Genomic DNA, 21,013 nt, shown 5'->3' with positions numbered 1-21,013 from the left:
TTCCTGCCACCACTCACTTGACTTTCCGACATCTTTCCTACCTCTGGAGAGGTGTTTGGTTGGCTGGGGTCCCAGGGCCTCCCCCCTCTTCTTTTTCCTCTTTCGTTTTTATTTTGTTTTGGGGTTATACCTGGTGATGTTCAGGGGTTACTCCTGGCTCTGCACTCAGAAATTACTTGTGGTAGGCTCAGGGGTCCGTATGGGACGATGGGGATGGAACTCGGATTGGCCCCGTGCAAGGCAAGTGCCCCACCCACTGTACTATTGCTCTGGCCCCTTTTCTTGCATCTTATCCCCTAGCAGTGACCTGTTGGGCTGTGGCCTAGACTTGTTCTGGTCACAGAGATTGTATGCATGCTCTGAAGCTCCCTTCTCCCTCCTTTGCCCCACCAGTTTTGCTTCCTCAGTTCTGCCCTAGCTTTGACTCCTTTGGTTGCATCCTTATGAATGAGACTCAGAAATTGGGGGAACAGCAGGGGAATAAGCAGATGGACAGACAGACCAGTCTCTACTACCCGGTCTGACTTCTTAGCACAGCCCCCAAGAACTGCTCTTGTGATCTTTAACCCCCTCCCAACTGAGAGCTGATGATTATCTAAGTAGCCTTAGGAAGCCTCAGTTTCTTCATCTGTACTATGGGTGTAAGCACTGGGCTTCCCCAGATGAATGAAAGCTGAATAATGTATTGGCTTCGGGACACAGGATCCGTGCTGGGCATGGCAACCCCCGTGCTCCTTTCTTTCATTTCTTTTTCTTTCTTTCTTTTCTTTTCTCCTTTCTGGTTGTTTGTTTTTGTTTTGGGGTCACTACTCAGCAGTGCTCGGGACTTACTCCTGGCTCAGGGATCACTCTTGGTGGGGATTGAGAGACAACATGGGGTGCTGGGGACAAACCTGGGTCAACAGTATGCAAATCAAACAACCTATCAGCTGTACTACGGTGTACAACCCCTCACCTGTTTCTTTCTTTCTTTTTTTTTCTTTTTTGCTATTTGGGTCACACCCAGCACAGGGGTTACTCCTGGCTCATGCACTTAGGAATTACTCCTGACAGTTCTCGGGGGACCTTATGGGATGCTGGGAATCGAACCTGGGTCAGCCACGTGCAAGGCAAATGCCCTACCAGCTGTGCTATCACTCCAACCCCTCACCTGTTTCTTTTTGGCTTTGTGGGTCACACATGGCAGTGCTCGGGGTCTACTCCAGGAGCCGTGCTCAAGGAAGCATGCAAGATCAAACATGAAGCTCCTATATACAAGGCCAGAGCTCAGCCACTGAGCCCCATGGCAGGACCAAACACTGCTGTCTCTGGCTGTGGCAGGTGTAACTGCAACCAGTCAGTGCCCAGCCTGGCCTCAGCTCCTGTGGGAACTGGGCTCCTCCAAGTCATCACCACCGCTGCCCCCTGCTACTTTCAAGACCTGGAACATGGGAACCCCTGGGAATGCAGTCTTTCTTCGACACTTAGAATCAGGATGGGAGAGAGCTAGCTCCCCAGGAGGTGAGAGGAGGAAAGCTTTCTTCCCTCAAAGCCTTGAGAGTTCCCGGGCACAGCCAATGAGCCCCAGCCTTGCCCTCAACCAGCTCTGGCAGAGATCCAGGGCCTCTTGGCAGCTTCAGGGAGGGGGGTGTGGCAGCTACCAGTGGGTGGAGGGAGGGCAGGAGGCTGAGTTCTGGGAACCTCTTCCGAGACCCTGAGCCCTGTTCCCTGCCCAGGAAGATGCAGAGCGTCTCCTGACCCCTGTCTGAGGAGAACTACGGCTCACCCCAGGGCCCTCCAGGCCGGGCAAGTGCAGGTCACTGGATGGCTTAGAGAAAGGCCGGGAATGGGGATGTGGGCCCAGCCGGAGCTGCCCTCAGCCAATCAGAGGCCTGCCCAGCCCCAATCAGAGGCCTGCCCAGCCGGTGGATTCAGTTACAAGCCGGAGATCACCCCATACTCCAGCCTTTTTCCTACTCCTCCCAAAGCTCCATTCATTGGCCCTGCTGGCCGCTTCGGATCTCCTGGGCATCACTTCCGGGTAGCTGCTGAGCCATTGGCTGCCTGCGGGCCACCAGGAGTGGGCATTCTGTGGGCAGTTTGTCTGGGCTGGGCTGACAAGGATGGGGCTTCTGGTGGTGCTGTCGGGGGTGCTGAGCTACCTGGGGATGGCTCTGGGGGGCTCCACTGCCCTGCTTTGGAGCAGCACTTCCTGCCACTTGGCCAGGCCCACCCCTGGGAATCCTCTGGGGTCTTTGAGCTTCCTGGGCAAAGATGCCCGGAGACTGGCACTCTTCCACGCCCGCTGGGATACGCATGGGAGGCTGCGGGCCTGTGGCCGGCAGGATGACCCGGAGCTCACCGCAGCCTTCGGAGCCCTCTGTGCTGGTGAGATCACCCGGGACTCTTTCATCCACACCCCTGGGCCCGAGCTGCAGAGGGTGCTGACCACTGTCCAGACTCAGTGGGAGGCCTGCCAAGGGCATGAAGAGAGGTTGGCAGGGGCCAGGGAGAAGAGAGAAGCAGAGCGGAGCAGAGCCCGGGGAGCTGGGCACCAGCGGGCGAAGAGAGGCTGGACTGTGCCTGGCACGCTGTGGTGTGGAGTCGGGGACTCCGCTGGGAACTCCTCAGAGCTGGGTGAGCCAGGGGTGAGTGGGCTGGAGGGCTGGGGGAAGGGGGAAGTGTAGCCTTTTGCTCTGATCCCCTGCTTCCAGGTCTATGCCCTTGATAGAGTCAGCTACACCACTCACAAGCTCAGTTTTCTCATCTGTAAAATGGGGGAAATACCAGACATCTTATCGCTAGATGCTTAAGTGAGGGAGGGATGGGGGAAAGGTCCTAGCATCCTCACTACTTATCACTGGGATTCAGGACGGTGGGCCGGGGGTGGGGGGAGGTGCTCCAGGTCAGTGGAACCAAAAAGCTACTGTCCTTGGGGCTGGAGCGATAGCACAGCAGGTAGGGTGTTTGCCTTGCACAAGGCCGACCTGGGTTCAATTCCCAGCATCCCATATGGTCCCCTGATTACTGCCAGGAGTAATTCCTGAGTGAAGGGCCAGGAGTAACCCCTGAGCATCGCCAGGTGTGACCCCCCCAAAAAAGCTACTGTCCTTCGTGGGGGCAGAGTGAATGGAGGGATGCATGCCTAGACCCAAAGGCTAGGCACATCTGAGTGAAGGAGCGGCATCCCCTCTCGGCGCCTCTGTCCTGGTTGTGCTGTGAAGTGGCACCTCCCTCCTTCCCTGGCTGCGGGATGGGGTGGTGGGGCACAGGCTTGCTTGGAAGGCAGAAGCCACCAAGGAAGGTTGTGCTTTCTGCGTCTGGCTGTCGTCTGGAGAGGGAGGACTTGGCACCTGAACGGGAGCAGCCTGGAATCCTGGCAACACCTCAGCCTGCTAACGAGAAATCTTGCTCCCTTACCAGTTTGCCAGCCCTTTCCACACACATCTATAACTTAGGCGTTTTACAGGACTATGGGCTTGGGAAGTCCGGAGACTGTTCCCCCCAGAAAGACCTGTCTGAGGTGGAAATAGCCCAGGATTTCAGGAACTTGCTTTGCATGGAGCCGACCCTGGTTCGATTCCTGGCACCACATGGTCCCTGAGCACTGTTGAGAGTGTCCCCCTTTGAATGCAGAGCTGGGAGTAGCTCCAGACTGTGGGAAAGAGAGAAAGAAAGAGAGAAAGAAGGAAGGAAGGAAGGAAGGAAGGAAGGAAGGAAGGAAGGAAGGAAGGAAGGAAGGAAGGAAGGAAGGAAGGAAGGAAGAAAGGAAGAAAGGAAGAAAGAGTTTCCAAGGGCTCCAGGGGTGCTCCCGGCACTTAGGGTGCTGCCTGGATGCTGTCTTCAAGCTTGGAAACTGGGAGTGTCCCCCAACTCCCCACGGGGATAACTGGTGTGTGGTTTCTAGGCTCCCACTGAGCTGGGTGCCCCACTACACTCCCTACTCTCCTCCAGGGGTCTTCCAGGGCCCCGATCTCTGCTGCCGGGAACACGACCGCTGCCCACAGACCATCTCTCCCTTCCAGTACAACTATGGCATCCGAAACTACCGGTTCCACACCGTCTCCCACTGCGACTGTGATGCCAGGTTGGCAGGGCTGGCGGGGCGGGCTGTGCATTGACCCAGTTGCTGGATGCAGAGACTGAGATTGCAGAGACTCCTGAGAGAGGGGCCAGGTGGGACCCTGGTGAATAGGTGGGAAAGCTGAGGCCTGAGGGGGAAGTGGCGGGCCTTCTTAGACCCCAAACCACTCTGCTGCTAGCGACGGGGTGGGCAGAGGAAGGCGCCTTCGGGGACCTCAGTGCGGGCTCTGGGGCAGGTTCCGGCAGTGCCTGCGCGACCAGCGGGACTCCATCTCTGACGTCGTGGGCGTGGCCTTCTTCAATGTGCTGGAGATCCCGTGCTTCGTGCTGCAGGAGCAGGAGGCCTGCGTGGCGTGGTACTGGTGGGGCGGGTATGTGGTCTCCCCAGGGAGTGTGGGCCGGCCCCAGGTTGTCCCCATGTTTTCTACTCAGGGTGGAGCCCAGAAGCCAGACCCTCCTTGGGTGCCCACACAACTCAGGGGATAAGGGAGGGGATTGGCAGAGCCTTGGTCTCCCCAGAGATGAACTGGGGCTTTTTTTTGGGGGGAGGGGCGATGTTCTGGGTTCCCACTTGCCACAACTGTCACTTCCAGGTGTCGAAAGTATGGCTCCATTCCCCTCGCCCGCCTCCAGCCTAGGACCCGCTACAATGCATCCTGGAGTTTCCGGGGCCCCCCTGAGGCTCCCAGCCCCCAGAGTCCAGTCCTCACTAAGCCTGCACAGAAGCAGCCACTAGAGCAGAAAGGCTCCCAGCACCGTGGCAGACCCAACGCTATGACCCGCAGGGCCCTCCCGGTACCCCCAGCCCGGGCAGAGTTCACCCATGCAGCCCTCCAGGGGCTACAGACTGGCTTCAAACCTCAGGGTGAGCTCAGAACCTGACCTTGAGAGTTCTTGGTCTCTGCACAGGGGAAGGTGCACTGCTGACTTCCTCTCCGACCCTCCCAGGCTCTCCCAACCCGCCTGTCACATAGTAGCCAGGGGAGTGGAGACAGGGCATTCAAGGGTGTTTGTAGACCCCCAAAATGACCCTGTCCCTCCCAGGTGGTCCTATTGTGACTCCTCTCACCTCAGATCATGGCCCCCTGCAACCCTGGCCTGCACACCTTCCCTGCAGCTGGTGCTGAGTTTCATTGAGTGTGGGGGCCTCAGAAGCACCTGCTCTCCTGCCTCTGGGCCTTTGCACTGGCTGCTCCCTGGGCCTGAAGCACGCTCTGTCCTGCCCCTTCCAAGCCTCGGTTTAGCTGCCTCTGCCTCCAGGAAGCCTTTCCCGACCCCCCGCGGCACTGTGGGCACCTGGCAGTAATGGGATGTGTGTGTTTGTGTGCGTGCATGTGTGAGTATGTGCATGTGTGTGTGTATGTGCACGTGTGTCTATGTGTGCATGTGTGCATGCAAGTATGTGTCCATGCATGAGTATGCATGTGTGTGCGTATATGTACATGTGTGTATACGTGTGTATGTATGTGTGAGTGTTAGAGAGCGAGAGGAGGGGAGAGAGAGGGAGAGACTGCACTCATGCCTGTGTAGCTCTCCCAGATCACAGGGAGCAAGAGCCGAGAGAGACGGTGTGTGGAATGAGCAGATACCCCAGTGACCCTCCCAGAGGGCAGTGAGCATGGACGGGGCCTCCCCTCATCACCCTCCTTGCCTGTAGGTGCCCACCAGGCCTGCCGTGGCTTCCGCCACTTGGACCAGTGTGAGGCCCAGATCGCACCCCGGGAGACCAAGTTCCAGCTGCTCAACCTTGCCCCGGAGCCTCTCTTCCACTGCAACTGCACGCGCCGGTGAGGCCTGATGGCACCTCCGGGGTGGGCTGCGGGAAGCCCCCTCAGGGAAGGGGCCCTGGGTGGGCAAGGCCCGGCGCAGCCTGAGCCCACCTCCACCTGCAGGCTGGCACGGTCCCTAATGCTCCACAGCCCCCCCTCAGGGGCACACGTGCTCTGGGAACCGCTGGGCACGACCTGCTTCAAACTGACCCCTGCATCCAACTGTGCTGAGGGCAATGGGTGAGTGAAGGCAGAGCTGGGGTTGGGGCCCCAGTACCCCGGCTGAGGGTGGGGGGAATGGGTGAGGGACCCTTGAGTCATGTCCCCACCCCCTGAATTCAGCTCTATCGTAGATTCATTGAGCTGCATCTTTTATTTGGAGGGGGTTACCCCATGTTCAGGGCTACTCCTGGCTCTGAGATCAGGGGTCATCTCAGAAATGCTCTGGGGATCATGCAGTGTCAGGGATGGGCCCAGGTTGGCTACATGTAAGGCAAGTGACTTATCCCCTGTACTCTCACTCCAGCCATGGGCTGAATCTTGACTGTCATTTATTTCCTGTGAGTCAAGTCATCTCTCTGTGCTTCCATATCCTTCTTCATAAAATGACCAGAGAAGCTAAGGAGACTCGAGGGTGATGCACATAACCTGAGGCCTGCCAGACATATAATAAGGCCCTGATTCACTCTTACTCCACATGCAGTCTCACTGGGCTTCTGATGCTCGAAGGGCAACCCTTTACTGCCTGTCCCACTTCACAGATGTGGAAAATGAGGCCCAGACAGGCCCAAGATTTTTTTGTTTCTTTTTATACCACAACTGGCAGTGCTCAGGGGAACCTGGCAATGCCAGGGATCGAATCTGGGCCTCCCTCATGCAAAGCTTCCGCTCAGCCCTTAGAGCCGTCTCTGCAGCCTCTGGCCCAGGTTTTTGCAGCTAGCGAAAGGCAGCACTCAGGAGTCTGGTGCCAGCTGAGTTTTATTCTGACTGGTTCTAGGTTTCACCCATCCCTACCCAGCACCAGTCCTGCCCCCGGGGGACCTCAGTTCCCCCCAATCTGCAGAGCAGGGTGGAATCTTGAAAACTGCAACCAACCACCAGCATTCCTCTCCCCGCAGTTGCTCCAGAGACCTCAGGGCCGTGAGAGTGTCAGCCCGGCACTTGAAGCGACTTTGGCTCCATCGAGTCCAACTTCAAGATCTGGGCACAGATGAAACGCCAGAGGGGCCCTCAGAGCACCCTGGGGTGACTCGATCTTTCTATGGGCAATGCTTGCAGCTGAGTCAGGCTGCCCAGAGACCCACTGGGCAGCAGAGATCCCGGAATCAGTGACTGTAGTTCCAGCCTTCTGGACGCCAAGACTGGACGCTGGTTGGCCCTGGCCTTACCAAACCCCACAGGTCTCAGCTTCTGCTTTGTAGAAAACTGCAGCGTGGCACGTCTACTGGTGGGCAACCAGGAACCTGGACAGTGGGGAACTGGAGGGACCAGGGCCCCAATGCTGGACCACGTCTCCTGCTGAGCTGGACCGTCCCCTCTGCTCTGTACACTGATGGAGTTTTCCAGAGGCTCATTCTGATGGGTCTTGTCAGGGAACAGGGTGTCCAGATGGGAACGTGGGCTGGGGGGCGGGGGGTAAGATACTGTAACAGCCCCAGAAGTACCAGGAGGAGGGACACATATGTCTTTATTGCAAAATGAACACGTCTGCTCAGGGATGCTGCGGCGCCTGCCCGCTGAGGCCTGAGCCAGCAGGTTGGGGGGTGAGGGCTATCCCAGAAGCTCCTGGGTCTGAATCCAGAATGGGGACACTAGAAAGGGGCTTGCTAACTCCCCTCCTCCCCAGGCACCCCTATTCTTTTTTTTTTTTTTTGCTTTTTTTTTTTTTTTTTTGGGTCACACCTGGCGATGCACAGGGGTTACTCCTGGCTCTTCACTCAGGAATTACCCCTGGCGGTGCTCAGGGGACCATATGGGATGCTGGGATTAGAACCCGGGTCGGCTGCGTGCAAGGCAAACGCCCTACCCGCTGTGCTATCGCTCCAGCCCCGGCACCCCTATTCTTAACAGTCGCTGCGCCCTTCCTGCCCTGACCGGAGGGGCTTACGCTTTTCTGCCTGAAACCTAAATTTAAACCTCCCCCAGGCCCTTGAACAAGGGCCCTCCCTCAGCCACCCTGAGCCTTAGTCTCCTCCTCTGGCCAAGGGGAGGGTAAGCAGAACCTACCTCTTAGGGATGTGGAGGACTTAGCCGACCAGTTCACGCGCAACACTCAGTCCCTCATAATCACAGCCAAACTGTGCCGCTGGGTTTGAGTTTGTGAGAGACCTCAGTTTGCTCACCTGTGAAATGGGTCTAAGGACTGCACTGCTCCCGACACCGCCACTCAGGGTGGCGGTGCAGATTAAAGGAGATAGCATGTGAAATGTATACAGCTAGTGCCTGATCATTGTCACACCTGTCAACTTCCTGCCTCTTCAGTCTCTTCCTCCAACCACCTCCTCCCCCAGGTGGCTAACGCGTTCAGAAACGAGTTAGAGTGAGGCGAGAGAACTTAATTCCTAATCAGTGCCTTTCAGGACTGCCCCTCTCCCACTCCGGAGTGGTGGGGGCCCATATAGGGCTTTGCTGATTTTCACAGTGGAATGCCAGGACCGTGTGTGTGTGTGTGTGTGTGTGTGTGTGTGTTTGTGTGTGAGTGTGTGTATATGAGTGTGAGTGTGTGTCTGTGTGTGTATGATGGGGAGCCCAGTTGGCTACCCCTGATCAGGAGAGAGTGGCAGGTGCAGATAAAGCTGGAACAACAGCAGGAGGGAGGCAGGAGGGTTTGCAGAAGATGGGGGCAGATGGGGGCCACCTGGGTCCACCTGCCCAGCTACCCTCAGGGCCCCAGGCCCCCTTCCTCTAGCCCCTGTCGGCCCTGGGGGCTGGGAGAGAGGCTGTTAGGGGCCGGGGGTTCCGGATCAGATTCCCAGGAGCTGCTACCGGTAGGAGCCGCCGTCTCCAGGCGAAAGGCGGGCAGCAAGCGCAGGTTTCGAGGCACAGATGGCTGGAAGGCCCAGGGCCCAGGGGGGCCAGAGGACCCCTCTTCCCCACTGCCCTGGCTGCTGCCTTCATTGCTTTTGTTGGGGGCCACCCGGGGCAGGCGGCGGCTCTGGGGCGAGGGGCTGCGGCTGGCCCCGCGGCGTTCTCGGGATGAGGGCCGCAGGGCAAGGCTGGGGAAGCGGGCCAGGCCCGGGCTGCGGCTCCGGTGCCGCTTGGACTTGCCGGGGCTCGGGCTGCGGGACTTGGGTGCGAGCAGCTCCAGGGTGCTGTCATCCTCCTCATCCGAGCTGGCCCCTGAGCTGTCCGTGCTGCTGCTGGCCGACTCCGAGGTTGGCAGCGAGATCTGGAGCGTGGCAGAGGTTGGTCACTTGGGGGCCCGCCTTTGAGGCCTCTTGGCTGCTTTGGGGGGGGGGGGGTTGGTGTGTTTTCTTTTTACCCGGCAGTGCTCAGGGTTTGCTCATGCTCTAAATTCAGTGATCCCTCCCAGCAGTGCTCAGTAGTAGGGATTAAACTGGGATCGGCCATGCACAAGTCAAGCCCCTTAACCCCCGCATTAGCTCTCCAGACCTTTTGAAACCTCTCGAATTGGCCCCAACCCTCCCAGTGGGCAGGCCCAAGGAGTCAGGTCACAGAGCCGAGTACCGACGGGGCTGTGGCATTTGTCACCCCCACCCGGGGCCCGACTCACGCACCTGGAAAGGTTCGGTGACCCCGATGAGTATGCTGTGCGTGTGACTGTAATAGCCCAGAATGAAGTCTCCGTGGCCCTTGGGCAAAGACTCCTCACTGAATGTCACCTGGTAGGCCCAGGAAATAGCCCAATTTGAGACTGGAGGAGCAGGTCACCTCAGGACCACCTCACCCCGGCCCCCTGGGCCCCAGAGAGATTCTCGCCCTGTTCCGCTTCCCATCAGTACCTGGTAAACACTCCCATCCACGTCCTCGTGTTTGGCCCAGACATAAGCCACATAGTCCTTGCAGTGGCGGAAGCCCACCTGGGGTGAGAGGAATGAAACACGTGACCGCCCGTCACCTGACCTGGGCAACATCAACATCTATAGAAGCTAGTGATCCCACCTGGACACCCCTGCCCGTCCTCCAAGTCACAGCCCAGCCCAGCCCTGCCCTTCTCACCCGGTACAAGCCGATCCAGTCCCAGGAACTGCGAGAGAACACGGTTTCCATGCGGTACCTCACCACAGCCTGCTCGGGCCGCACCCACTCGTCTGCCACTTCCAGCCGCACCAACGGCACATCATCCCTGAAGGCAAACTGCAGGGGAGGGGGATACCAGGGCACATGTTCCAGCACCCCTGCACCCAGGACCCTGGAGGTAGTGTCAGCACATTTCAGTTGGAATCAAGGGTCTTTGAAGCCATTTCACAAACTGAGGAACTGAGGCAGAGCAGGTTGGGGCAAAATGCCAGGCAGGAGCAATAGTACAGTGGATAGGGTGTTTGCCTTGCATGTGGCCGACCTGGGTTCGATCTCTGGCATCCCAGATGGTCCCCTGAGCACTGCCAGAGGTAATTACTGAGTTCAGAGTTAGGAGTAACCCCTGAGCATTGCCAGGTAGACCCAAACAGCAAAAAATAAATAAATGGGGGCTGGAGTGATAGCACAGTGGGTAGGGCATTTGCCTTGCATGCGGCTGACCGGGGTTCGATTCCCAGCATCCCATATGGTCCCCTGAGCACCGCCAGGGGTAATTCCTGAGTGCAGAGCCAGGAGTGACCCCTGTGCATCGCCGGGTGTGACCCCCCCCAAAAAAAAGCAAAAAAAAAATAAATTAAATAAATAAATAAATAAATAAGTGCCAGGCAGCACTGGCACTTCCTGTCCACCGCCTCCCTAGGGAGGGAGTGAGAACACAGCTTGGAATTAGCAAGCCATAAGGGGACCCTGGCAGAGCCAAAGTTGGGCTGTGTGACCCTGCGTGAATGTCTTGACCTCTCTGAATGCTAGGGATCTTATCTCTAAGCTCAATGATGTTTTGGGCTTGGGGCCATACCCAATATTGTTTCAAGAACTTGCTCCTGACTCTGGGCTCAGGGATCATTCCTGGTGGGGCTCAGGGACCATATGTGGTGCCAGGAGTCCAGCTAGGGTTGGTCATGTACAAGGCCAGTGCCTTAAGCCCCGTGCTCTCGCCAAGTTGGATGATCTTGCTTAAGTCTTGGAGCAATTCTGCAGATTTAAGGAGAGTCTCGCGAGCTTCCCAATAGATGGTAGGTCAGCCATGAATGACTCCTGCTCACTAAGGAGACACTGGCTGTTATGGGGGAATCCCTGCCCAGCAAGGAGAGTCCTGGATCGCAGGGTGGAGGCCTCAGTTTATTACCAGGCTCTGCCACTAACCTGCTGTGGAAACTCTGGTAAAGCCCAAGCCACCCCCAGACTCAGTTCCCGTGACCACAAAATGACAACTACTTAGGACTTTGTCCTAAGTCCACAGAGACAAATGATGGTGATGAGGACCCTCCCGCCAGGGTTAGTCCAAGCCAAAGAGGGGGTTACCCAATGGTGCACTTGCTGAGGTGGCAGGTGGCCAGGTGGCCCTTAAAGAATGCAGGTAGTGGCAGCCTGAAGCTTGGTCTGCTCCCCTGTTTATTTGGTTTCAGGTTTCCCTCGCTCCTGGGTGTGTGCCATGCTGCTCTCCCTAGCCCTGGGCTCCCCATGGCAGGTCTGTCCACTGGGAACTGGGACATGCCCTCTCAGACCTGGCAGGGAAGCCCCCCCCACCCCACTGAGCCCAGTTGACTGTGTGGCCTTGGGTGAGAGATTTCAGCTCTCTGGAGTTCCTTTTCCCCTGCCATTAGAGCTAAAAGGAGAATTTAGACAGCTCAGGGCCTTCAAAAAACCCTCAAGTGGCCTCTAGCAGGTCTGGCACGTAGCAGGCGCCCACACCAGGTAACAGTGTGTAAGAGACAAGAGTCCTGGGTTGGCAAGAGAGCACAGTGAGAAGGGCGCTTGCCTTGCATAGAGCTGACTAGTTCAATCCCTGGCACCACATATGGTCCCCAAAGCCCTGCCAGGAGTGAACCCCAAGCCCGGAGCAGGAGTAAGCTCTGAGAACTTCCAAGTGTAACTCCAAAACAAACAAAAGAGATGAGAGTGAGAGCAGGGCACTAAAAAAGGGGATGGCTCTCAAGGGAAGGAAGGTCCCCGAGGGAGGTTAGACCATACACCTAAGACTTCTACTGAAGGTCCCAAAAGGCTGGGGCCATCAGTAAAATGGTAACCTGGACCATATAAGAAAAGTATCATTCCCAGCTGAGTTTCAGAACCAATGACCCATGGACTGATCACATGACTAAGTTCCCAGTGCAAGCATTCTGCAGCTGGCAGGGCTCTCTCTTATCAGATCAAGAGAAAAGGCGAGCTCGGAGTTGAGTTTCAGGGTTACAGAGGTGGGATCCAACCCATTCTGCCATGGAGCCTGTGTACAGCTGAACTCATAAGCCTACCCCCTACCCTACCCCGGCCTCCGCTTCCCTACGTGAGGCGAGACGTGGCTCAGTGGCAGAGCACTGACCTCATATGTGAGGCCCGAGTGGGACTTCCAGAAGAAGAGGAGGAAGAAGAGAAACAATTGGACCACATGGTCCAGTTTTGATATTCTAGGATTTTTTTCCCCTTTTCTACTTGGGTAATTAGAGACCTTAATCCTAAATATTATGCTCAATTATAGTTATTATCTGGAGTGGAGCTTTTTTTTTTCTTTTGGGTCACACCTGGAGATGCTCAGGGGTTACTCCTGGCTCTGCACTCAGGAATTACTCCTGGTGGTGCTCAGGGGACCCTATGAGATGCTGGGAATCGAACCCAGGTCGGCCGCATGCAAGGCAAACGCCCTACCCGCAGTGCTATCGCTCCAGCCCCCTGTTTTGGTTTTGTTTGAGGGCTACTTTGATGGTGCCCAGGGGCTACTCTTGGAGGATTGCTGAGGATCACTCCTGGCAGTGCTCAGGGACCATGTGGTACCCGGATCCAACCTGGGTTCCCCACACGCAATGCATATGCACTAGCCCTTTGAGTTATCTCCTGGTTCTAGCTTTGTATCTTTTTATATCTCTTCTCCCACTACCTCACACTTTAGTGCACGCCCCGTGGCAAGTACACAATGAATAGACATTAACAATGAATGCTCTGTGAGCCAGAGTCAACACTGAGTGAGCTAGTCTTATTCTATATGTGACTTTTAATAACTTGCCCTAAACCCTTCTCCCAAGAGGAAGTTGAGATGAATGGGAAAGGCAGGGACCTTGAAAATGAGGACCAGGGCTGGAGTGATACATGGTGGGTAGGGCAATTGCCTTGCATACGGCCATGCCAGGTTGGATCCCTGGCACCCCATAGGGTCTCTGAACCTGCCAGGAGTGATCTCTGAGCACAGAGCCAGGAGCAACCCCTGAGCACCATCGGGTGTGCCCCCCCCCCGCTCCTTCAAAAAAGAAAAAGAAAATGAGGTCCAGACTAGCCCAGGTTTAAATCCCGAGTCTTCCTTTCACCAGCCATGTCCCTCAACCTAAGACTTCTCATCTGAGAACGGAAATCAACTATGTTAGTCCTATCCTGCTACAGGTGGCTGCAGCCAAGGGTGGGTAGACGGGAACAGTGGAATGCTAGGCTGGGGGTGGGGGTACTGTGAGCGGAGGGAGAGACCAGACTCACCCGCAGGACAAACTGGGCTGCCACAGGCTTGTGGTCACTGACTGTGTATTCCATGTGGCTACGGTAGCTATGCTGGGTCACCAGGAGCCGGTGGCTCTCTCGACCTGAGGGGCTGGGACCCCCACTTGGCGTCTTGACCTTCCACAGGATACGGTCTGTCCAGGCCGGCTTCCGCTTCTTGGCACTGTGGTGGGCAACCGTAGCAGAGTATCAGGAGCCGGGGGTCAAGGTAAAGACCTCAGTCTTGCCTCCTGCCCTTCTCCCCGGCCTCCCCTACCCAGAACATCTCCTCACAACCCACTTTGCCCCAGAACTCGGCTCACCTGGTATCATATTTGTTAGTACCCACGTCAAACTTGAAGGTGGGTGCAAAGTTGAGGGGCCCCTCCTGGAAGCCCTTCAGTATGGGCCAGGTGCTCTTGGCCATGTTGAGCTGTGAGGGTCCAGAAGGGCAGAATTGGACGCTAGCTGGGGCAGGGAAAGTGAGGGCAAGGGCCAAAAGCTAGGGTACAAGCGTGTGTCGGAGTACGCTGTGCGCTTGGGGGGCCCGGGGTGTGGGCTGAGTCCACACCTGGTCCTTCTCCCAGAGCTGCTGGAGCTGGTTTTTGTCAATGGCAAGTTTGACGAAGTGGAGATCGAAGCTCTCGATGCGGAAATTCAGGTCCCCGAACCAGAACACGAGGCTGTTGGGGGAGCAGGAGTGGTGAGCCCAGACCAGATCTGTTCCAGCCGCGAGGAATCTGACCGCACTGGCTGTCCTAGCGACAGCCCGGCGGGAAGCTGCGTGGGGGGCGCAGAGCCTGCGGCCCACCCCTCGGAAGCCAGGGCACGTGGATGGAGAGAAAAGTGGGTCCCGACCCTCCGCAAGGCCCTGCCCAGCACCCCCATCCTCACCCGCACCAAACTTAGCAGCGTTTCTGCTCTAGATGTCGTTTGGACACCCACCGCCACAGCCTCCGCCTGTCCCCACAAGACCTGCCTAAGTCGGTATCATTCCTTGCCGCTAGCTTGTCGCGAGCGCGGTGGGGGTGGGAACGGGGCGGGCGGGGGCGGGGCGGGGTGATCACTTCTGGGGCCCCGCTCCTCCCGCCCCTCCGCCCCGCCCCGCCCCCCGCGTACTCGTGATCCAGGATGCCGTGGGCCCCCGGTCCTGGGAACTGCTGGAGGCTGAGGATGGTCTGGAAATTGTCCTTGCGCTGCTCCGCCTTGTCCATGTGCGCCGGCAGGTGGCAGTTCAGGAAGCAGAGCATGTGCCCGAAAGCTGCCAGTCTCACGCTCACTCCACCTTTATTGCCCTTGAGGGGAGACGGCGCGGGTCACGGGCGGGGACCGGCCTCGCGGCCAGAGGGGGTGGGGTGGGGGTCTGGAGGGGCGTGGCCAGAAAGGGCGGGGTCGAGGAAACCGGGGTTGGGTGGAGGGCGGAATGGGGAGCATGCAAATCTCAGCGATAAGGGGTGGAGGGCGGAGAGGAACGCGGGCGGGCGAGTGGGGGGGGGGCTCTGCTCCAGTCCCCTTTGCGGGGTGCGCTCCCCTCCCGACGGGGGGGCGGCGCCGCGCTCACCCAGTAGCCCCCCAGTCCCGTGCGCGTGCAGTCCGTCTGCACGTCCCTCAAGAAGGGCAGGTGGTAGTACTTGGCGAACAGCAGCAGGATGACGCCCTGCATCCGCACAGTGCTCACCTGGGCGGGAGGCGAGGCGGTCAGCCCCGGGCCCGGCCCTCCAGCCCTCGCCCTCCTCCGTCCTCCCGTTTTACAGTCCCCGCGGCCCAGACCCCGAGACTCTGCGCCAAGGGCACGGAATCCGGGGGGCGGGGCGCGGGGGTCCCGGCGGGTCCCGGCGCGGACGGCAGCGTTACCAGCACGAAGTTGAAGGGCGCCAGCGCGTCCATGAAGAGCTCGCTCCACTGGTCCGTGAAGAGCGCGTCCTTGAGCCGCTTGTTGATCATGGAATTCACTTCTTGCAATCTGGGGGAGGGGGCAGCGGAGGTGGCCCTTTGGCTTGGAGGCCGCCCTAGCAGTCCCCTCTGGGGCGCGAGTCTGGCGGTCAGGAGGGTGCCGGGAGGGGGTGCCCGGCCCTCCCCGCTCACCCGATGGCGATCATGTCGGCCCCCTCGGTGTCAGTGTCGTCGCCGTGGCAGCCCAGGTGCAGGAGGGAGGTGACGTCGTCGGGGGGCATGGCGGTGCCCACGTTCCACGTGACCACAGTGATCCTGGACGTTGGGGTAGAGGAGGGTTTTTTTTTTCTTTTTGGGTCACACCCGGCCATGCATAGGGGTTACTCCTGGCTCTGCACTCAGAAATTACTTCTGGCAGTGCTCAGGGGACCATATGGGATGCTGGGAACTGAACCCAGGTCGGCTGCGTGCAAGGCAAACGCCCTACCCGCTGTGCTATCTCTCCAGCCCCCGAGGTTGTGTTCTTGGGTCCCCTCGTTCACACTTCACTCCCACAGGCTCTTTTACTGGGGAAAGGCTGAGGCAGGGTGGGTGACCAGCCTCCAAAGGCCTCTCATCCTGTTGGCTCTCTCCTCCCAAGCTTTCCCTGGGGCAGGCTCCACGGAGGCAGGGCTGGGCAGTCTCCAGTCAGATGTGAAATTCCCTGGGGGCCCCAAAGAGACTCTTCCTCTGGGAGGGGACCAGGGGGCCACCTCCTCTCCCAGCCCCAACTCTCTTGGGAGAGGGGAGGGGTTGCCTCACCAGAAGCCGGGGTCATTCTTGCAGGTAGGGTGAGCCGACCAGGAGGAGGAGGCAGAGGAAGAGGAGGAAGTGGAGGAGGTGGCGGTGGTTGTAGAAGGGGTGCTGGTGACAGGCACTGGGATTTCTCGAGGCTGAAGGCTGGGGCTCAGACGCGCTGGGGCAGGACTTGCACCCTGAGCTCCAGGCCTGGGGACAGTCGTCTCAGCGGTCGGAGGGACACAGGGGGAGCGGTTGGGGGAGCGGCTGGGGGAGCGGCTGGGAGACCGAGGAGGCTTAGGCAGAGGTGGGGGCACAGTCTGGAACGCGGAGGCCCCTGGCCGGAAGGTGGGGGACAGAAGTCCAGGGGAGCGGGAGCCAGGGTCAAGAGGGCCCTGACCTCCATCCAGGGCCAGGGTCTGGGGTGGCCGGGGGAGGCCAGACTCCTCGGGGTTGCAGCGGGGAACTTCGGGCCGGGCTCTGAAGGAAGGGGAGAGTCGGGGGTCTGGGGGACTCTGGATCAAGGGTGGGGACCCCACAGGACCAGAGGCCTGTTCTGGAGGCTGCAGATGACCCTCTGAAGGATGGAGGGGTCTGAGGGCCTCTCTCTGTTTCGGTGGTTTATGTCCCACGGAGGCTGGGACTGATGGCATGGGAGTCGGGGACAGAGCCTGTTCTTGGGAAGGGGAAAGAACCGGACTGGACACTAAGGGAGTGTTGGAGGGGGACTTTGGGGGCTGCTCCTCCGGAGTCAAGGCCAGGCTCAGGCCAGGAGCTGGCTGTGCTGGCTTGGGTCCCATGGTGGCAGGTGGCACCTGCTTTGGGTTCCTGGATGTTGCCGTTGGCCCGGGCCCCAGGGTGGCTGGGGGAGACCTCGGGCCGGCTGAGGCCGACATCACCAGCTGCCCCAGTGCCTTGGGAGTCAGGGCTGAGCCCGAGGTCGCTGTGGGTGGCTTTGGCCCGGCCGAGGCAGACATCACCAGCTGGCCTACCGATGTCGGAGCCAGGCTGGAGTTTCGGGGGGCAGGAGCGGTTTTCTGACCCCCGGGGATAGACAGTGGCAACAGAATGGGCCGGGGGGATGCCAGAGGCGTCCTGGACCCCTCCGGAGAAGGGGGCAGAGTGGCTCGTGGCCCCACGGGAGCCAGAGCCAACCGGGGCTCCAGGGACACTGGGGCTGTCGTCTCCTTCGCTGGGAGCTGAAAAGTTGAGTCCACCTTGGAGAAGACAAACCAGAGACTCAGGGTAATCCTTACCAGAAGGTGGGATACACCCCACGACCAGCTCCAACCCTGCGAAGTCCTCCTAGCTAAGAAAGACAGCACTTTCCAAGGGGCTTCTTCCAGCTTTCTCGCCTCAGTCTCTTCTATCGGCCAGCTTCTATCTTGGGGGTCAAAGGACACAGAACCCCCCTACACCTGCCCCTTCTTTCATAGGTGGGAAACTTTAGAGCCCTGACTCCACACAGGAGAGGGTGAGCCTGAGCCCCAGGGCTCCCCTTGCCTTTCTGGCTGGCACCTCACCCTAACCATAGCCAGCTTGCCAGGGCAGCCCTCCTGCAGTCCCTGGTGCTCCCTGGCCAAGGGCAACTGACCTGGCACCCCTGATCAGCCTACCCCAGACATCCCAATTCCCACTGCTACACGCCTCCTCCCTTCCTTCACAGTATCCAGGAAACATTGGGTTAGTTCCAGACCCCCTACTGTAGCCATCCTAAATGACAAAGATCCTCAACTCTTGTCTTCCGCCCCCACCTGTCTCCAGTATCCATTCCTAGTGATCCATAAAGGAGAGAGAGAGAACAGGGCTGCGACCTTCTGAGAATTCCAAGCCCAGATCTGTGGGACCTTTGGGAAGTCTCTCTGTCCAGAGCCTCAGTTTCCCTGGCTGTCCAACAAGGGAACTGGATGAAGGGCTCCCCGACACAGCGATTCTGGAAATTCTTGGTCTCTGGGCCTGCAGTTTCTTGCCGATACTCCCTGTGGTATGTGGCCATCATCCCCAAGTGTGAGTCCGTGGCTCTGAGAAAGTCCAGGACTTGGCCCATCCTGGTGCCACACCACACGGTGCCAACTGTGCCCTCCTGCCCTCCACCTTCTTCCCCACCTGTGGGGACAAGCAAGCAAGTGGGAATCCCCCCTTTGTTCAGCAGGGGCAGTAGGATAGGAACTTGCTCTCCCTTTCCCATCCATCCCCAGTCTCTGATGTCCGCTGTCTCCAGAGGACAGGATAAAGTGTCCTTTGCCAGGGAGGGCAAAAGAAGGTCCTCACTGGCCCTTGGGTGGCCCCATCCCTGCCTCCTGAGACACGCAGTTCTAGCTGCGTCCCGCGTCCTTCTCGGTTCAGAGAACCCGACACACAGCTTCCATCTCTGTCCCCAAACTCAGTTTTGGGAGGTTGCGTTTTGGACATCCTCCTTGGTTCCAAGTGTCCCACTCTCTACAACACCCCCCCCCGCCCCCAGCCCCCACACGCCTCCAGCACTAACAACTTAGACATCCCAGATGTCACAGTTTTAGTCTTCAGGGACAAGCCTCCTCATGTTGCATTGGCTCAGAGAGGAAAAGCAACTTGCCCAAGGTCACACAGCCAAGCTGGAGCACAGCTGGGTCTCCTGACACAGAGTCCAAGGCTGCGGGTAGGGCTGGGGGGTCATTCCTGGAAATGGCTAACTCCTTTTCTTTCTGGGTGTCCCATTGATGCTCCCTAGCCCCCTGCCGGTCCTGTGCACCCAGCCCTTGCTTGGTGGACAGGGAAGAGTACTGCCCCCTGGGCCAGGAGCACCGGGGTGTCTGCAGTGTGTGTGTGACCAGGATCAGGAATGGGGGAGCTAGGTTGAGGGGGGGTCTTACCTTGGGGGAGGCATCAGTTTGGGAAACTCCTTGGGGTATAGCCAGGGAGCCCAGGCCTGCCTGGGACCCTGGCTTCCTGCTGCCTCGGCCGCTCTGGCCCTCCATGTCTGCAGCCCCAGCAGGCAGCGGCGGCAGCAGCCCGGGCTCCCTCAGGCTCCAGATCCAGCTCCTCCGCTGCTCCCGGGAACCAGTGATGTCATCAGCCGATTCAACCTGCTGAGAATTTAAAGGCACAGGCACCCACTTCTCAACCTAGAGGTGGCCTGGGCACCGGGACCTGGCCTTGAGGAACCCTTCCGGGTTGTCTGCCAGGATTGGAACAGGCAGGGCAGGGTGGGAGAGCATGTCTATTCGCCTGGCCCGGGCCCTGGCTGGCACCGAGACAAGGCCACCTGTCCCCTCCCTCCCACCAATTAGCCCGGCTAGCCTTTGCCTAAGGGAGGGGCACTGGCACACCTGAGGGGAAGGTAGAGACAGGTAGGACAGAAGTCAGGGTCCTCTCCAGGGCCTCAGAGACACCAGAGTCCCAGCCCTGCTCCTGCCACCTTGCTGACTCCCTGCCAACTCAGGCCCTGCCCTGGCCCCCACCTTTGCCCCATTTTCAGGCCTTGGTGCCTACTACCCCCCCACACCCCGCCCTGGCTCTCTGCTTCCCATCCCAGAGCCAGACACTCAGGCTCCAGCCACCCGAGTCCATGCCCTTGCCTGTCTCCCTGGCCCCTCCTCCTTTCTCAGAGATACCTGCCCTCGGGTGCCAGGCCCATCCCAGGCCAGCTGCCTCCTGTTTCCTCTCCCCAGTGTGCCTGGTGTCTTGGGAACGGGCCTGGCCCGGGGTCACCTGAGTTTCGGTGAGTAAATGGGACCCCCTCAGTGACCCAAGAGGAGCAGGAGCCAATCAGGGTCTCTGGCAGGAGTCCCGTGGAGAAGGATGCAGCAGCGGAGGATAGATTAGTAGGAGGGTCAAAAACACCTGAGGGGTGAAGAGAGAGCACGAGAAGTAAGGGACTCGCCTGTGGCCCTGTCAGCCATGCCCCCGGTTCGAATCCTGAGCACCTTCCAGGGTCACTCCAAAGCACAGAGAGAAAATGTCCCTGAGCACTGCTGGGCACAGCCCCCACAAAACTGAAAAACAGACCAGGGAACCAGGATCTGGCATACAGCCAGATCTCCGAGAGGCTCGGGAGGAGTTGAATGAATGAATGAGCCATAAGATGGAATGAATGATGAGGTTTGGATTTAGCCAGGGATGGCCGCGGGCAAGCTCTTTGCTTCCTTCCTCCTCTCAGTCATCTGCTCAGTCATCTCCCTAAAATCCTGACCCTCCAGAACTGTTAGACACGGTCTCACCCTGTTGGGCAGAGTTCTTTGTCCATCAACAGTGGCTTCTACAGCTCAGGGACCGGAATTGTTTCCTCCTGAGAGTCAGGGGGATCGACTCCTCCTTCACCTCTCCTGGGTGGGCCTCCTGGCACAGACACTTAACTGTCTCTGAACCGCTGTGTTTCTAGGCCTGCATCCCTCCGAGGCTTGGACTGGCCTGGGCAGGGACCCGGGCCCTGTGAAGGTCCTGAGGGAGAAAGATTGTTGGGCAGTGATGGGCATGTGATGGCAGTGGAGAAGGTAATGACGACGGAGAAGGTAGAGCGGGACGGAGATGCTTCTGCGCAGGATGACGAGGATGGAGGCAGAGGATGGATCCGAGGGTGGAAGAGACGGTGGAGGTGATGGCATTGGCAAAGGTGGAGGTGACAGTGTCGGTTCAGACAAAGGGACAGGCTGTAGGAGATGGCAGTGGTGTGGAGAAGGGTGATGCTGGAGGCAGTAGCAATGCTGGAGGGAGGGACATTGACCTGGATCTCTGAGCCCCTTCCCTTCTTACCCCTGCACTGAGCCTCCATTTCAGCATCCACCACATGGGAGAAGCAGAGAGAAAAATGGTGA

At 58.6% G+C, this 21,013-nt stretch overlaps 2 protein-coding genes across 4 annotated transcripts; one reads left to right on the top strand and one right to left on the bottom strand.

The window, feature by feature from the left end:
* Nucleotides 1–1,060: 1,060 nt before the first annotated feature.
* Nucleotides 1,061–7,685, top strand: PLA2G3 (phospholipase A2 group III). Of its 3 annotated transcripts, none has more exons than XM_055147586.1 (7): nucleotides 1,061–2,616; nucleotides 3,934–4,066; nucleotides 4,299–4,418; nucleotides 4,656–4,927; nucleotides 5,720–5,849; nucleotides 5,955–6,071; nucleotides 6,950–7,685. In XM_055147586.1, exons 1-7 carry the CDS (start codon nucleotides 2,103–2,105, stop codon nucleotides 7,161–7,163), a joined length of 1,500 nt encoding a protein of 499 aa, XP_055003561.1. In that variant the 5' UTR covers nucleotides 1,061–2,102; the 3' UTR covers nucleotides 7,164–7,685. The 3 variants fall into 3 exon arrangements, with proteins under 3 accessions (XP_055003561.1, XP_004615621.2, XP_055003562.1); XM_004615564.2 differs by having other exon boundaries at nucleotides 1,062–2,616; nucleotides 4,299–4,433; XM_055147587.1 differs by lacking the exon at nucleotides 5,955–6,071 and having other exon boundaries at nucleotides 1,062–2,616; nucleotides 4,299–4,433.
* A 192-nt stretch (nucleotides 7,686–7,877) lies between these two features.
* On the bottom strand, nucleotides 7,878–19,278 carry INPP5J (inositol polyphosphate-5-phosphatase J). The gene is made up of 13 exons (XM_012934291.2): nucleotides 19,073–19,278; nucleotides 16,245–17,437; nucleotides 15,636–15,758; nucleotides 15,405–15,513; nucleotides 15,112–15,228; nucleotides 14,670–14,845; nucleotides 14,122–14,233; nucleotides 13,874–13,983; nucleotides 13,551–13,734; nucleotides 10,011–10,148; nucleotides 9,794–9,871; nucleotides 9,569–9,673; nucleotides 7,878–9,219 (listed from the first exon to the last, which is right to left on the bottom strand). Exons 1-13 carry the CDS (start codon nucleotides 19,175–19,177, stop codon nucleotides 8,713–8,715), a joined length of 3,057 nt encoding a protein of 1,018 aa, XP_012789745.2. The 5' UTR covers nucleotides 19,178–19,278; the 3' UTR covers nucleotides 7,878–8,712.
* Between the last annotated feature and the right edge of the window lie 1,735 nt (nucleotides 19,279–21,013).

The sequence above is a fragment of the Sorex araneus genome, chromosome 9 (assembly GCF_027595985.1).
Source record: "Sorex araneus isolate mSorAra2 chromosome 9, mSorAra2.pri, whole genome shotgun sequence".
NCBI lineage: Eukaryota > Metazoa > Chordata > Mammalia > Eulipotyphla > Soricidae > Sorex > Sorex araneus.
The sequence above is the reverse complement of the archived record's forward strand: the minus strand, read 5'-3'. Positions and strand labels throughout refer to the sequence as shown.

Excerpts from the sequence above, each read along its gene's own strand:
- INPP5J (XM_012934291.2), bottom strand. The coding sequence starts at position 19,177 with ATGGAGGGCCAGAGCGGCCGAGGCAGCAGGAAGCCAGGGTCCCAGGCA. Across the intron at positions 9,872-10,010 it reads ACTGGATCGGCTTGTACCGG|GTGGGCTTCCGCCACTGCAA; the intron begins GTGAGAAGGGCA and ends CTCTCACCCCAG. Across the intron at positions 9,220-9,568 it reads GGGTCACCGAACCTTTCCAG|ATCTCGCTGCCAACCTCGGA; the intron begins GTGCGTGAGTCG and ends GCCACGCTCCAG.
- PLA2G3 (XM_004615564.2), top strand. The coding sequence starts at position 2,103 with ATGGGGCTTCTGGTGGTGCTGTCGGGGGTGCTGAGCTACCTGGGGATG. Across the intron at positions 4,067-4,298 it reads CACTGCGACTGTGATGCCAG|GTTCCGGCAGTGCCTGCGCG; the intron begins GTTGGCAGGGCT and ends GCTCTGGGGCAG. Across the intron at positions 6,072-6,949 it reads AACTGTGCTGAGGGCAATGG|TTGCTCCAGAGACCTCAGGG; the intron begins GTGAGTGAAGGC and ends CTCTCCCCGCAG.